Source organism: Amblyomma maculatum, chromosome 1, assembly GCF_055883805.1.
Source record: "Amblyomma maculatum isolate TAMU_Amacu chromosome 1, ASM5588380v1, whole genome shotgun sequence".
Classification (NCBI taxonomy): Eukaryota; Metazoa; Arthropoda; class Arachnida; order Ixodida; family Ixodidae; genus Amblyomma; species Amblyomma maculatum.
This window is the reverse complement of record NC_139344.1, coordinates 375,651,468-375,664,976: the sequence shown is the minus strand read 5'-3', so window position 1 is coordinate 375,664,976 and position 13,509 is coordinate 375,651,468. Positions and strand designations below refer to the sequence as shown.

General features: G+C 45.0%; 1 protein-coding gene across 1 annotated transcript in view; it reads right to left on the bottom strand.

Moving 5' to 3' along the window:
- The window catches only part of LOC146208284 (zinc metalloproteinase nas-39-like), a 53,072-nt gene extending 48,013 nt beyond the window's left edge, over positions 1–5,059 (bottom strand). The window contains exon 1 of the mRNA XM_084597034.1: positions 5,042–5,059. Within this exon, the coding sequence (XP_084453160.1) occupies positions 5,042–5,059 (18 nt within the window). The remainder of the gene's footprint in view (positions 1–5,041) is intronic.
- Between the last annotated feature and the right edge of the window lie 8,450 nt (positions 5,060–13,509).

Sequence of the window (13,509 nt, the reverse complement as noted above, 5' to 3'; positions counted from 1 at the left end):
CGTCCGTGAATACTGACGCCAGAAATTATGTTGCGTAAATCTCTTCTCTATGGAACATGTTAACATATGTGTCCCGTACTTGATAAATTCTCTGAACGCGAACGCTGAGAGCTAAATGTTTTTATTATGTGAGTACTTGCGTTCTCCTAAAGAAGAGTAATTAATAGATGACGATAGTGAAGCAGACCTTGCCGGAAATGAAGACGCCATCCATCCCTTATTAGAGAGATTTAGCTTACCGCGATCTGCGATCCGCCACCGTGACCCGCGTGGGCGGGGCGCACAAGCTGATTGGTCCCGACGCGGCAGGTCTGTGTGCCGACATCCAGTATGTGGCGCCATCTATCGGCGTCAAGGGGGGTCTAGGCATGCGCAGTGGAACACGCGCTGGTGGATCGTGGTAGCGGATCGTGGATCACGGTGAGCTAAAACTCTTTATTGTGGCGTGGAAACCTATGCGTGCATATATTAAGGAATGCCCAGCATTTTGAAAGTACTTTATTTTACTCTAACTAGGTGCAAGAGCCGTATTTCATTGCGAAATGTATGAAAGGGAAAATGATCGAGGTCGCCTCATATGACCTTGAAAAACATCTGAGAGAAAGCGTTTGCTGTTTATTAATTTCGAGCCACGCCGGCTGTAATGATTAGCATTCTATTCGCTCATTGTCATTCTATTGTTTTAGATTGATTTCAGCTCATTCTTGGAGTTGTTGCTTTCTGGTTCACGTTAGTGTCAGGTGCGCCATGCTTTAGCGTACGCTTACACATCAACATTCTATATATAAAATTGAATTTAAAAAAAGTAAACGTGACCTTGAATGTTTTCATTGCTGGGAAATGTCGCGTGAAATATTAAATTCAGGACGAAAGATGATGAATCAAATAAGTTGCAGCTTTCAACAAAAGTTGTTTTGATCACACGCAACTGAGCGCCAAAAATACCTCGAACGTTTTCGTTTCCAAATAACGTAAAAAAAAATAACTGGCTATTGTCACCAGCCGTGCATCCGCAGTGCTTACTAGGCCAAAAGGAGATGCCATCTTCCGTCTACCTAGAAGGTGGGCAAGCATCGGAAGCCAATTTAGGATGAAATATCTCCGCAGTCTGCAGAAACTGGTTACACAATCTGTCAAAGTCGGCGGACCACGAACATTAATCTATTTCTCAACTGATTCGGCGATACTACGCAGTGGCTCCGTGATGCAGTTTTTATCGCTTCGATTTCGCGGTGCTCCATGAGAACGCTTGCCCCGTATACTATGCGGGAGGAAAGAGGAATCAGGAGAAACTTTCCCGGAGTTAGAGGACTGCGCAAGGAAAAGTAATCGTTTCCACCATCTGCAACTCGTAGCGTGCGTATCAAGCTACATGTGGGCTATTTATTTACGAGGTGATACATTTTACGCCTCGAACAGGCTTCTCGGCGCAAGCCTGTCAGGCGAAAACGAACTCCCAGCCGTATGTTCTCTGAATGCTTTTTTTGATATAGATGGAGTGCCCTTTTTTTTTTTTATATAGATGGGGGCGAGTAAGTGGGCTCCAACTTGTGGAAATGTCTTGGGAGCTTATCGATGTATAAATGTTACGCATTGTCTCTGTCCACTTACTTGCAAGTAGATAAACAGCCATTTATTTTCAGTGGTTTCATTTCTGAAGAAAGGTTAGGGATTAGATATCACCCCTGTTACTAAACCGAGTGTGGCGAGATGTGAACTATCATAATTTACGTTTAAGAAACATGGATGGCAAAAATATTGAAGAAAGCTCATTTTAACTTCATATTGAACCCTCACTTTTTTTCTGGCTTAGTTACTGCCGAGACCACGAGACCTGTATTGAAGAATAAAGAAGGGAAACTTCTTTACTCAGGCATTCTCAAATTTGTAAATTTGTAGTTTAGGAGGTGGTCTTCATTAATAGAAGACTAGAAACACATTGAAGTTATTAATTCTCTTCTACGGTGAGCCCTCACTGAGTTGTAATCTACTCAGACCGATACGCTTTTCAACGTAATTTCTACGTAACCAGAGGCCTAATGACTAAGCAGACCCCGTGACAAATAAATCAGATAACAAAACATTTGATTCAATAGGGTTAGCCTGTCAGACACGTGCAGCATTGACAAAATTTTACAATTTATCTCCACTGCAATACTGAATCACTATGGCATTATGAAGTATAGCCATGCAAAAATGTGGTTATATAATTCACAATATTTTGAGAATATAGCTGAAAATGCATACGACCATCATGATGCTGGTGCAAATTTGATCGCAAAAGAAAGCGCTCTTATAGTCAAATTTTAAAAGCCCACACTAGAGTGTTTTCATTCATTTTGTGTAGTTTGGGCATTTCTGTTATATGTTGAAAGGTTATAAGGCCCTGATTATCAATAATATCCTTTTTGTTTTTTGTATATGTTCTGAGGTTCAAAAGGCAAATTAACTGATTGAAGCCACATCTATACCAAAATTTGTAAACAGAATCCTCATGTAACTTTGTGTGCTTCTTTTCTGTACACTGCCTCCAAAACGTATTCTTTATCGCTCCAGAAAACTTTACTCCCCCCCTCCCCCTTCCCAGCCCCTTTATTCTTCATTACTACAAAGTTGTTGTAGAATGAGTGAATCTATCAAATGCTGTACCTTTGCTAGGCATAGGTCAAAGGCAAACGCATGCTCAAAGCTTTCTGTTTGGTAACCAAGGTAATGGTAGACGGGTTCTTAAAACGTCAGTTAGAGATAAAACCAAACAAGCAACAAAACGAGAAAAAGAAAACCGGCAGAGATACTTAAGAATGCTCACTGGATGGAATGCGAAATCTGCGGGTGAAAGTTTGTCATGCCAGGGTTTTCACATCTATTAACGTCCTTTCTATTGGTCTCATATTCGGCGTGTGTGCCTGTTTATTCAACGTAGACTGTAAATATTCAGGCTGTGTCTGGGAGGCATTACGCCAAAATCTCAGCTTCAAATTATACAATTGGACGTGAATACGTCGCCGGTTCGAATTCCTGCCGCCAGGTAGCCGCCAAACTGGACTAGCAGATGCATCCTATTCGCGACGAGATCGCGACGAATTGATACACGTATCGAGAAAACCGCAGCCATAATAAGGGCGTATTTGCTGAGCCAACTATACACGAGTAAGCGACATAGACAAACGACACGTATCGCATTTGCTCAATGGGTGATGCTCTCAGCCGCGGATAGATCTGTGTCACCAGATTAATGTGTCACAGCTTTTCCGCACACTGCTTGATGAAGTATTTTTCGGATGATCTAAAAGTATACACACCGAAGCCGTCAGGGTTTCTCGTTGTGTAAATAGTGAAGCTTTGAACTTAAAAGAGACGGCAGTAGAACCGAAATTGACAAAGAAGAACATTGACAACGAATTGTTTAGTTCACGTTTAGTCTGACTGCTTATTGGCCTCAAGGGAGTTACGCAAATTCGGAATCAAAATCAATGGTTTAGATGTCACAGCATGCCTATTAACCATGCAAGATTTCTTTCGCTTTGTTAAGATGCCACTGTCGTTGGAGATGTCTATCGATAAGATATACTCAGCGAAAAATGTAAATTTTATTGATGCTGCACTCAGCCTAATCAAAGCTCATTCATCTTATAATCTTGTTACAAGGAAACGAACAGCAAAATGGACAGTAGTCAGATGAAATGACAAAGGCACGTTACAAGAAATTATTCCTTCGCCTCAGTTACGCCATAATGTGACAAACTGGCCACAAAGAAATAGAAAATATGGCTGTATATTTGATATTTAGTACTTTAAACATGCATTCCATATTTTATTTTGCGTATAGGTTAGTTCCTGCTCAAGGTCCATGATTTCTGTTGAGAATTTTAGGATCCAAACAGTACGAGAAGTTTGTTAGCATGAAACTTGTCTCCAGTCGGCAGTTTCATGTCCGTTTCACTCAGTTTTATCAGCGATTATATCCCGTCATATAACAAGGCCTATGTTTCATATGTTTCAGCCTATTTTTTTTTGTTCTTTTTGCGATGACCAGCGTTTGACGCACGATACATTTCGCTGCTTATAAACCAATGAAGACATCTGGATAATGCAGTGGTTTGTATCTCTATTCGAGCAAGCTTCGGGCACTTATATGTGGCACTGAGTCCATTCCAGCGGAGCCTGCGTTCCTAATACTTCGACAGAAATCGATTGCAATGTCGCTTGTATATGGCATCAAATGTTACATCATTATATATGCGATTTTTTTTTTCTACTGAAGCTTCTGAAATATCTTCAGCGTCTTTCTTGAGGCTTCCCTTTGCTGAGATGAGTTTTACGCTCTCCGTAACCCCCATTCCCAATTCTCATTTATCTTTTCTGTTCTAGTATCCGCTCCATTTCTAGCTTCTACTCGGCTAGTACTTTTCAACTTCGCATATTTTCTTTAAGCTGCCGCCAGTAGAAGAGTGCTTTCTAAATCCAGGGCTGTTTCTAATAAATCACTCTCATTTGATGCCATTTTGTGTATCGACCCTATTTCTTCTCTTCCTAAAACGCCTACATACTTCCTTTCCCAGCACTATGCGTCTTTCGTCTTTGCTGCTGGGGTTCGTTCAGTTCTTGCGCCTTCCATCTACCCTTCTTTTTCTTGCCTCCTTCTCAAGCTCATTTAGAGTGCCATCGATGCCATTCCCAAGGCAAGAAGGAGAAGCAGCTTCTCTCCTCATCGGACAAACTGGCGCCCTTCAACCCGTGCCAGCCATACATCCCCGCTTTGTGAGACCTTAACGTCCTTTGTTGCTCGGCTCATTCTCTTCTTCGAGCTCATCCAGTCCCTACCCATCTTGCACAAGGTTCTATTTACACGCAGCCGAGGCTACAGAGCAGGGGGGAATTGGGGAGATGGGGACAGAGAGGGATAGGGGAGGAGATGTGCAGGGGGGAATAGCGGTATACGTGCTAGCTAAAAGGGCTGCCGCATCCAATCGATGCGCAGACGCTGCTGCCTCTGAGTGCCCGCCGCGGTGTGTAGGGTCGCACGCCACGTACGGCTCACCGTCAGGTCCGGCGTCATTAAGGTGTCTCAGCATCCTTGGTGCTTCGCTCTCCCTTTTTCCTCCGTTTCCATTCTACTCGCGCGGCTTGCGGAACAAACACTGCTCAAATAAGGTCGCGTCCGTCCTGAATTTGCTCTGCTATCTCTCCCCTAACTCTAGAGGTTCTGCTAAGTTGCTAGGTCCAGCAATCTGGACTTATTGGGTGCTCCGCGAAGCTCGGTGCACCACCTGGTGTCTCTACTTCCCCCCTCACGTTTTCTTTTTCATAATTCTTCTATTCGATGATCACCCTCACGGCACGAATAATATGTCCTTTCAACTAGACAACCTTGTAAGTAGTGCATACGCAGTACCTGACCCTATACAGAGTGTACGTCTACGAATTCAGTGATGCCCTCTACTGTTAGCTAGGCCAGATAAGCTTGGCAGTGGAAAAAGAACTGGCGTACAGTCCGTCAAATGCGTTTCTGCATTAAAGTGGAGGACTGAACTAGTAAGTTCGAATACAGATTTAGGGACACTGTCTACACGGAGCGGAAGGAATTTGTTGTAGAAAAATGCAGTTGAGCTCTAACCATACCTCTGGTGTTCCAGTGTAACGTATATGTGGTGACTGGAACGGCCGAGAGATATCGTGTGCAAGTGATAGCAGCTAGTGAACCGGCGCATGTGACCCTTAGTGCACCTAAGTGGGTTGTGAAACGCTAATGTTACAATTTGGTGCGAAATGATTTATTGAGCAAAACGCTTGACCGTCCATAACATCATGCGACTTTCATAGTGTCTTTCAACATACTAAAACTAGCGTCGAAATTGTGTGAAAGCCTCAGCTTGTTTTTTAATCCACTTCGGTGCCTATATGTATATATATATATAGAGCCAGCTCCAGACCGCAAGTTCGTGACGGCAAGCCCAGGCGCGTGCCGAACGCAGTGCCGCGGGATGATGACGATGGTTTGTGCAAATGAAAGATCCATGGCAGGCTAACACAATCTGCCCGAGGAGTTGGAAGCGGTCAGCCTGGCCGCTCCTAGCAAACCTATGCATGGAGCTGCACATATGGTTTCGAACGAGAAACATGAACAATTTCAGTACCACAGTGGCATCGATCGGCTGGGGGATCAACAAGTGTGACTTTGTAGTTAACTGGTGAAGTTTGGTTAAGAAACTTGTAAGGACCAAGGTAGCGGTGGTGAAATTTTTTAGTAAGGCCAGGGGTGCGCAGTGGTGTACACAAGCAGTACTTCCACACCAGAACGAAAAGAGACCACACAATACGTAGAATAGTAGCGACTCCTGTTGTCTTCTTGGTACGCTTCTGTATTGAGGCAGGCAAGATGACGGCATCTGGCCACACGGGACAAGAACTGGGCAGGTACTGATGTGAAGGAGCAGTCTGGCGTAGAGAAGAAGGAAGTGTCGATAATTGTGGTTGGAGGAAGGCCAGTAACGAGGAAAAATGGAGAGTAACCGGTAGTCCGCTGTGCTGCTGTATTATAGGCGAATGTGACGAACGTATTCAGCTACGCTGGAGGATAGGTCAGGTCAAAAGAATCGTCTCTTAACGCTGTCGTACCTTTTGTGATATCTTAGGTGACCTGCAGTAGCGTTATCGTGGAGAGCCGCCAGTATACGTGGGCGAAGCACACGCGGCACGACTGTGATCCAACGAGTTCCATCACGGCAATGCACGTGGCGTAGGATGCCATCTTCGAGCTTGAAATCGCGGAGCTGTAGGCGGAGCCTAGCATTGGGAGGGTTCGAAGCAGCGATAAAGCGGTTGATGATGGGACGGCAGCAGGCGTCGGCTAGTTGCAGCGGGCAGAGAGCGTGTTTGTTCTCACAGTCGTCAAAAGAAACTGTTGGGATATGCGTCAGGGGAAGAGATTGTGAGCTGTGGTCAGAGGTGGAATGCATTGCGAGAAAAAGTAGCAGGCTGATTCCGAAAGTGAACAGTAAGAAAGAGTGTCAGCATCTTTGTGTTGGCGACACGATTTATAAATGACGTCGGAATGGTATCTTTGCAGGTGTAGAATCCAACGACCAAGTCAGCCTGTTAAATTTTCCAGCGAAGACAACCAGCAAATAGCATCACGATGGGCCATAACTGTGAAATTGCGACCATATAGGTAAGGGCGAAATTTCTGGACATGCCAGACGACGGCAAGACATTTCTGCTCTGTAATGGTGTAAGTTTTGTGAGCTGGAGTCATGGTCTGGCTTGAGGGCGAAGGCAATCACTTTCTCACGTGAATTTGCGTCGTGCTGCAGGAGTACAGCGCCAAGACCGCGACCACTGGCATCAGTGTGAAGGATGGTGGGAGCGTTTCCACTGAAGCGGTCAATAACTGGATCCGATGTGACGGCATGCTTAAAGTAGTTAAAAGCAGTGAAGCACCGTTCAGTCCACTCGAAAGGGCTGCACGCTTTAAAAAGTTCATGAAGTGGAGTAGTAAAAGTAGCAAAATGCCTTATAAATCGCCGAAAATAGGACACCAGGCCGAGGCAACCGCACAAATCTGCAGTCTCTTGTGGACGATCAATGTTCAGAGCTGCGATAATCATTTCAGTGTCTGGACAAATGTCGTCATAGCTAACCACATGTCCCAATATTTTAATTTCCTTCTGTACAAAGTGGCACTTCTTGGTGTTGAGCTGAATGCCCGCTGAAGCGAGACACGTGATGACTTCATTCAGACGCGTGAGATGGTCGTTAAAATTTGACGAAAAGATAACAATGTAGTCCAAGTGACATAATCAAGTTATCTATTTTTGTCCACGAAGTACAGGATGGATCATTCTTTCAAATGTCGCTGGTGCGTTAGAAAGGCTGAAGAACATAACATTAAATTTGTAAAGTCTACTGGGAGTTGCGAAAGCGGCTTTTTGTTTGTCGTGATCGTTAACAGGTAGTTGCCAATAACCTCAGCGGAGGTCCAAGGTCGAGAAATATTCGGCGCCTCGGAGAGAGCCAAGGGCGTCATCAATTCGCGGAATCGGGTAGACTTCTTTGCGGGTAATTTTGTTGAGTGCGCGGTAATCAATACAAAATCGTACCGATCCGTCCTTTTTTTTTGAACTAAAACTACTGGAAAGGACCATAGGCTTGTTGACGGACGAATAATATTGCGGCGGAGCACGTGATTGAGATTTTCCTCAATCACTTCTCGTTCCGAGAGAGAAACCCGATAAGGCCATCGGCGTACGATCTAGTTACTTTCATTATTGATGCGATGGTCTGCAACACTAGTCTGTCCCTGTGGTGAGGAAGTGACATCAAAAATGGTGTGGTGGTTATGAAGTAATGCCAACAATTCTTGGCGTTGGTGTGGCATTAGGTTCGGATTGACTGTCGTTCACAGAACGGAAAGAGAGACGTCCGATGAATCACGCCGCTGAGGCAGAGAGGCGGTGACCATCATCAGGTACATAGGTTAACATCCACAATGCAAGAGAGGGAAGTTTTTTTAGGCAGCACTATTCATGGGAACTGTTCGTGGCCGCTACTATCGCCGAGCCGCCGTGGAACCCTACCAGAATTGATGGGAAGGCGATTTCACCTGCAAGATGACGATGGTATGGTGCGATGAGTACGTTCCCGTCAATGATGTGTTCAGAAACAACAGTAAGAAGTTTTTTGCACTGTGGAGGAAATACAGTATCAGCTGCGGCAATGAGAGAATGATGTTCAGAAAAATCAGATGAAAAACACTGTCTCTCAATGGATGACACGGTCGCCACAAGACATTAACGCTGAAGCGGCTGACAAAAACCCCATCCAAAAATCATCATATGCGTACAATGTAAAAGCACAGCAAACTGCACATGTTGGTGGACGCAGTCGATAAGAACTCGAACAGTACACTTTGTTGAAGTACATAGTGGGGCGTCATTTGCTCCACGAGGTTCAAGCCGATCATATGGTGTCGTAACTTTACGCAAACAGTGGCACATCAGCGTAAATGACGTAAATTGCAGCCCCTGTGTCAATCAAAGCTTTAATCGGTAATCCCTCAGCTAAAACAGAAATCATATTGTACGGGCGATGAGGAGGACTTTTGGTAAGTCCGCAAAGTGAAGTTTCACCTCCGGAAACTGCATCGCCTAGTTTTCCTAGTGACAGACAGGGAGAGATGCTGTTGGTCGAAGTGAAGAAACAGCGGCGATATGGGGAGGGGACCGGCGTCGGGTGCTGGGGTCCCACTTGGTTCAGACAAGGATACCGGCTGTGGAGAGGATCGGCGAGGTGGGCTGGGAATAGGCCGGCGCTGATAATATGAAGGTAGGTCACTTTCGAAGGCGTCGTAACCACGACCCTCGATCGTTCTGAAGGCGTCGACGAGAGAAGCGGGATATAGTAGCACACTGGTCGGGAGGGGCGCCAAGGTGCGTAATAGGGTGGCGCAGGTTGAGCCGTCGCCATGGATTGGATGTGGTTGTAGGGTGGTGCTGGCCGGGGTGGAAAGACAAAAGGAGGGGGAGGGATGCAGCGACGTGAGCGTAAGTCGGCGCTCTAGAGACGGCAAGGTCGTGACAGTAAGGAACGGTATGCCTAGCTGTCCGGCGTTTATTCGGATGGCGAATCAAGGCGCATGCTGAAGACCGCGCGGCGGGATGAAGATGGTAATGGTATGTACAGCCTCGTCCACTTCTAGCTATAACATGGCCATTAGCGCCATTACGTCCGAACTGTCCACACAGTAAAGCTAACTGGCAGTCCACGCGAAGCAGCACTTCCGGATCTCTCTGCGCTTCCATCGCTTTGCATCGATATGCACCTGGGCTGGACGTAATGTGGCTGTGAAAGCAGAGACCGTGTTATAGCTGGAAGTGGATGACCCTGTACAAATGAAAGAAGAACCATGGAAGGCAGGCACACACACACACACACACACACACACACACACACACACACACACACACACACACACACACACACACACACACACACACACACACACACACACACACACACACACACACACACACACACACACACACACACACACACACACACACACACACACACACACACACACACACACACACACACACACACACACACACACACACACACACACACACACACACACACACACACACACACACACACACACACACACACACACACACACACACATTATAATTCTATTATATATATGTATATATATACATATTAGTGTAAACTCCCCATCAGTTTTTATCTTGCAAGAGTACTTCACGCTCGTTTCACTTTATCCCCTTCTCATGCAAATTATTATCGAAATGCGAAACACGGCTCCCTGACGGGAGTTGCAAGCGTTGCTGTGAACGCCAACTACCGACAATGTTTTGACTTTATCTCAGCTCTCTGTTATAAATATAAAACGCTGGTAATTTGCGCATCGCTATCCGACCTGCACATTGAGCACACCAGTCATTACTTTCGTGGATATTTCTGTTTTCGGAAGCATATACCATTACAGGAGCTTCCGTCCTTGTTCATGTGTATGATTGATTGCTTCCCAGTCTACGTTAGTAATCTCGCTAGCACTTCCCGAGCAGGTGCTGCCAGTGCATGAGCTACAATAAACGATTTGCTGTGACAGTAAGCGGGAATGAACCGCCGGCAGCCGTCCAGCGTTCGCCTTGGTGCAGGATCCTCGTCCCACCGGGAACAAATTTATCACAGCTCCCACGAGATAATATTGCGAGTTGCAACGAGTCACTACGAAGGCTTCGCATGCGCTATTTTGACTGTTATTTCGGTTAGGCACGACCTGATCTTGTTTCGGGTAGCTATACACTGCTCTTGCATTACGAAGCAGAGCCCTGTTGTCAAGGGACAGGCGAAACAAAATTCCGAGTATGACTATTGGCAAACTCGAGTAGGGCTCCTATTCCCAAACGAGTATTCATGACTGCGAATTGCAAATGAGCTGAAAGGCAATGCAGATATGCATGCATCGCTGACGGGCGAAAATGAGCGATTTTAAAGCGAATATTTTGCTTTCCGTGAGCGGCTGTTGAAACGCAAAGAAACGAGAAAAAAAGCGAGAAGCCTCTGACACGCACTTTCTCCTGTGATGTGTTCTTATTTACGTGCTTGGCCAAAACTTTTGCATTCGAAAAACATGCTAGTGCACTAGCATACAACGCCCGAAGGGTAAAGACGTTACTGTATCCCTTCACCCTTAACTGCTTTCATGTGTTTTCGACATGTTTGCCATAGTACATTAAATGATTTTAGGGACAAGTAGATTTATGATTAAATAGGAACCAGTAAATGTATACCTGCAAAGTGCTGTTGCACCATGCGACATTGTTGCTAAACCTACATGACTACAGTATACAAGTAACATATGTGCATGTTAGAAAAGGAGAAATAGAGAAGAAAGAAAGCAAAATTTACACGAATCCCATCAATCACTTGCTATGTGAACGTTAAAATACGAATAATTCTTATATCGTTTTGACCAACAATTTACTGCTGGCTGAAGTAATCTAATAACGTGACTGGCGCTACAACAGTTTGTCGGGTGCCGATCGATAGCTAAGAAACATCACAATGTGGCACTCTGAATATCTAAAATGCAATGCAGGAGAATCGTGTCGGCCCTTGTAGCGAGGCTAATTTATCGAGTAGAATCCCATGAAGCAAGCACAGACGAAGGAACGTTCAATGCGTCTATGTCACGTGGTTTCATTAGAGCTCGAACCTTGCAGAGTTGCGGCAAAGCCGAGGTTTCGAAATCGGCATGTAGGGAAAGCCAACCGGAATTAGGCGTGATACTATTGCAAACCCCACCGGGTATACACCAAACTTTCACTCGGTCGGAACTCTGGCTAAGCCCCACTAATGAAACTCGGCTCCCTCCCTTCGAATTACCTTGTTCGGCACAAAGTTTCTGCAGACGGCCCGTGGCAGAACCCCTGGCCCGTAGAGGAAATGAAGGTCGGCCTAACTGGAAGCTGTTGCCCCTCCCGGCTCGCCAATTTCGAAACAACAGCTGGAGCCGCTGTGCAGCAGTGTTTGTGACGTAAACTAGAAACATTGTTTGGCAATTGAGAAAAAAGTAAAGAAATGACTATTCCTGAATGTTGAGTAGTAAGAAGAGAGCCTCAATAAGAAATAATTCAACGAACTTGCTTTCGGCTATCTGTTTATTCTACACTTGAATGGAGTTTGACAAGATTTCCTCAGCTCGTTGCCACTCCCTCATTGCGCTGCTGTTGCACTATTATCTCCTGTATTGACTAAAGCAAAACCAGTAGTCACCGCTAACTGCCGCAAGTGCAAGTGAGTTTATTTTAATAAAAACACAACAAGCAAACATATTGAGAAAAGCAACTTTTTTATTTTGGAATGAAGTGAGCCTTGAGACCAAGTCGCGTGGACATAACACGGAAACCTCCAGCTCGCCGTAAATTCCAATGCGACCGCAATGGCAGTCTCTCGAATGCCACAAAAAGTACATTCGAAATGCAAGTTAAAGAAAATTCATTTTTTTTATTGAAATAAAAAAAAACATTTTCTCAAGTTATTTACCGCATTGGAGAAAGCTTTCTGTACAGCACTGTTCTGAACATTGAATCGATCATGCTACGTTTGGTGCGGAGAGATTATGTGTGATGGAGACATGGGGAAAGCATCTGTTCTTTCTCTTTCTTGATAAGACACTGGTTGATTCCTATGTTCTTGCAATCTCGACGCGAATCGTAGCCCTTTTCTGTTCGTGAACTTTCTGTATTAGCTCGGTGTTATCGAAAGCATAGGAGAAACAAAAAAAAAGAAAGAACGTACTGCGATTTCAACTGACGACACCGTTATTTTCGCCTTAGATGGCGTGTTAATAGTTCTAAATGTTGAATGGTGTCTTTCGGCCCCATCCAAGTGCCCAAACGAGCAGTCAGAAAGGATCAGTAGAACACACATCTGCACTTCAGATGGTGCAAAATTAATCAAGTATGTGAATATTATACAATATGAGGAACATTCGTTGACTTAGTGCAGAAGTTTATTCCCCGGAAGTTAGTGTACACCTCCTCTCCTTGGTATTCACCTTCGTTCGCTTCAAGCCACCGGCTGACAACGCTGCGTCCGCTCACACACTTAAGCAAATGCACCACTATGTCTAACATTAGCGCGTTTAATTTGAATAATATGACTGCCTCTCCACCCCCACTCCTTTTTTTTTTTTTGCTTCCCAAAGATAATTGTAGAAGGAGCGCCAGGCGCAAGACACACAGGAAGCATTAAGCGGTAACGTTTGCTTGTGGTCAATTGAGAGAGGAGGAGCCGTACGTCGTAGCACAAGGGTTTTGCTTAAGAGAATTAGGTCGCTTTACCTGTTATCTGTTCTTTCGTTATAATGAAAGAACCAAAATTCAACATCAGTCGATTTCAACGATTTAGCATGCGTTCAAAATGATTGAGCGGAAAGTTTCTTGCTTTCGTCGTTGTGTGCATCTCGAGGACTGCGGGTCG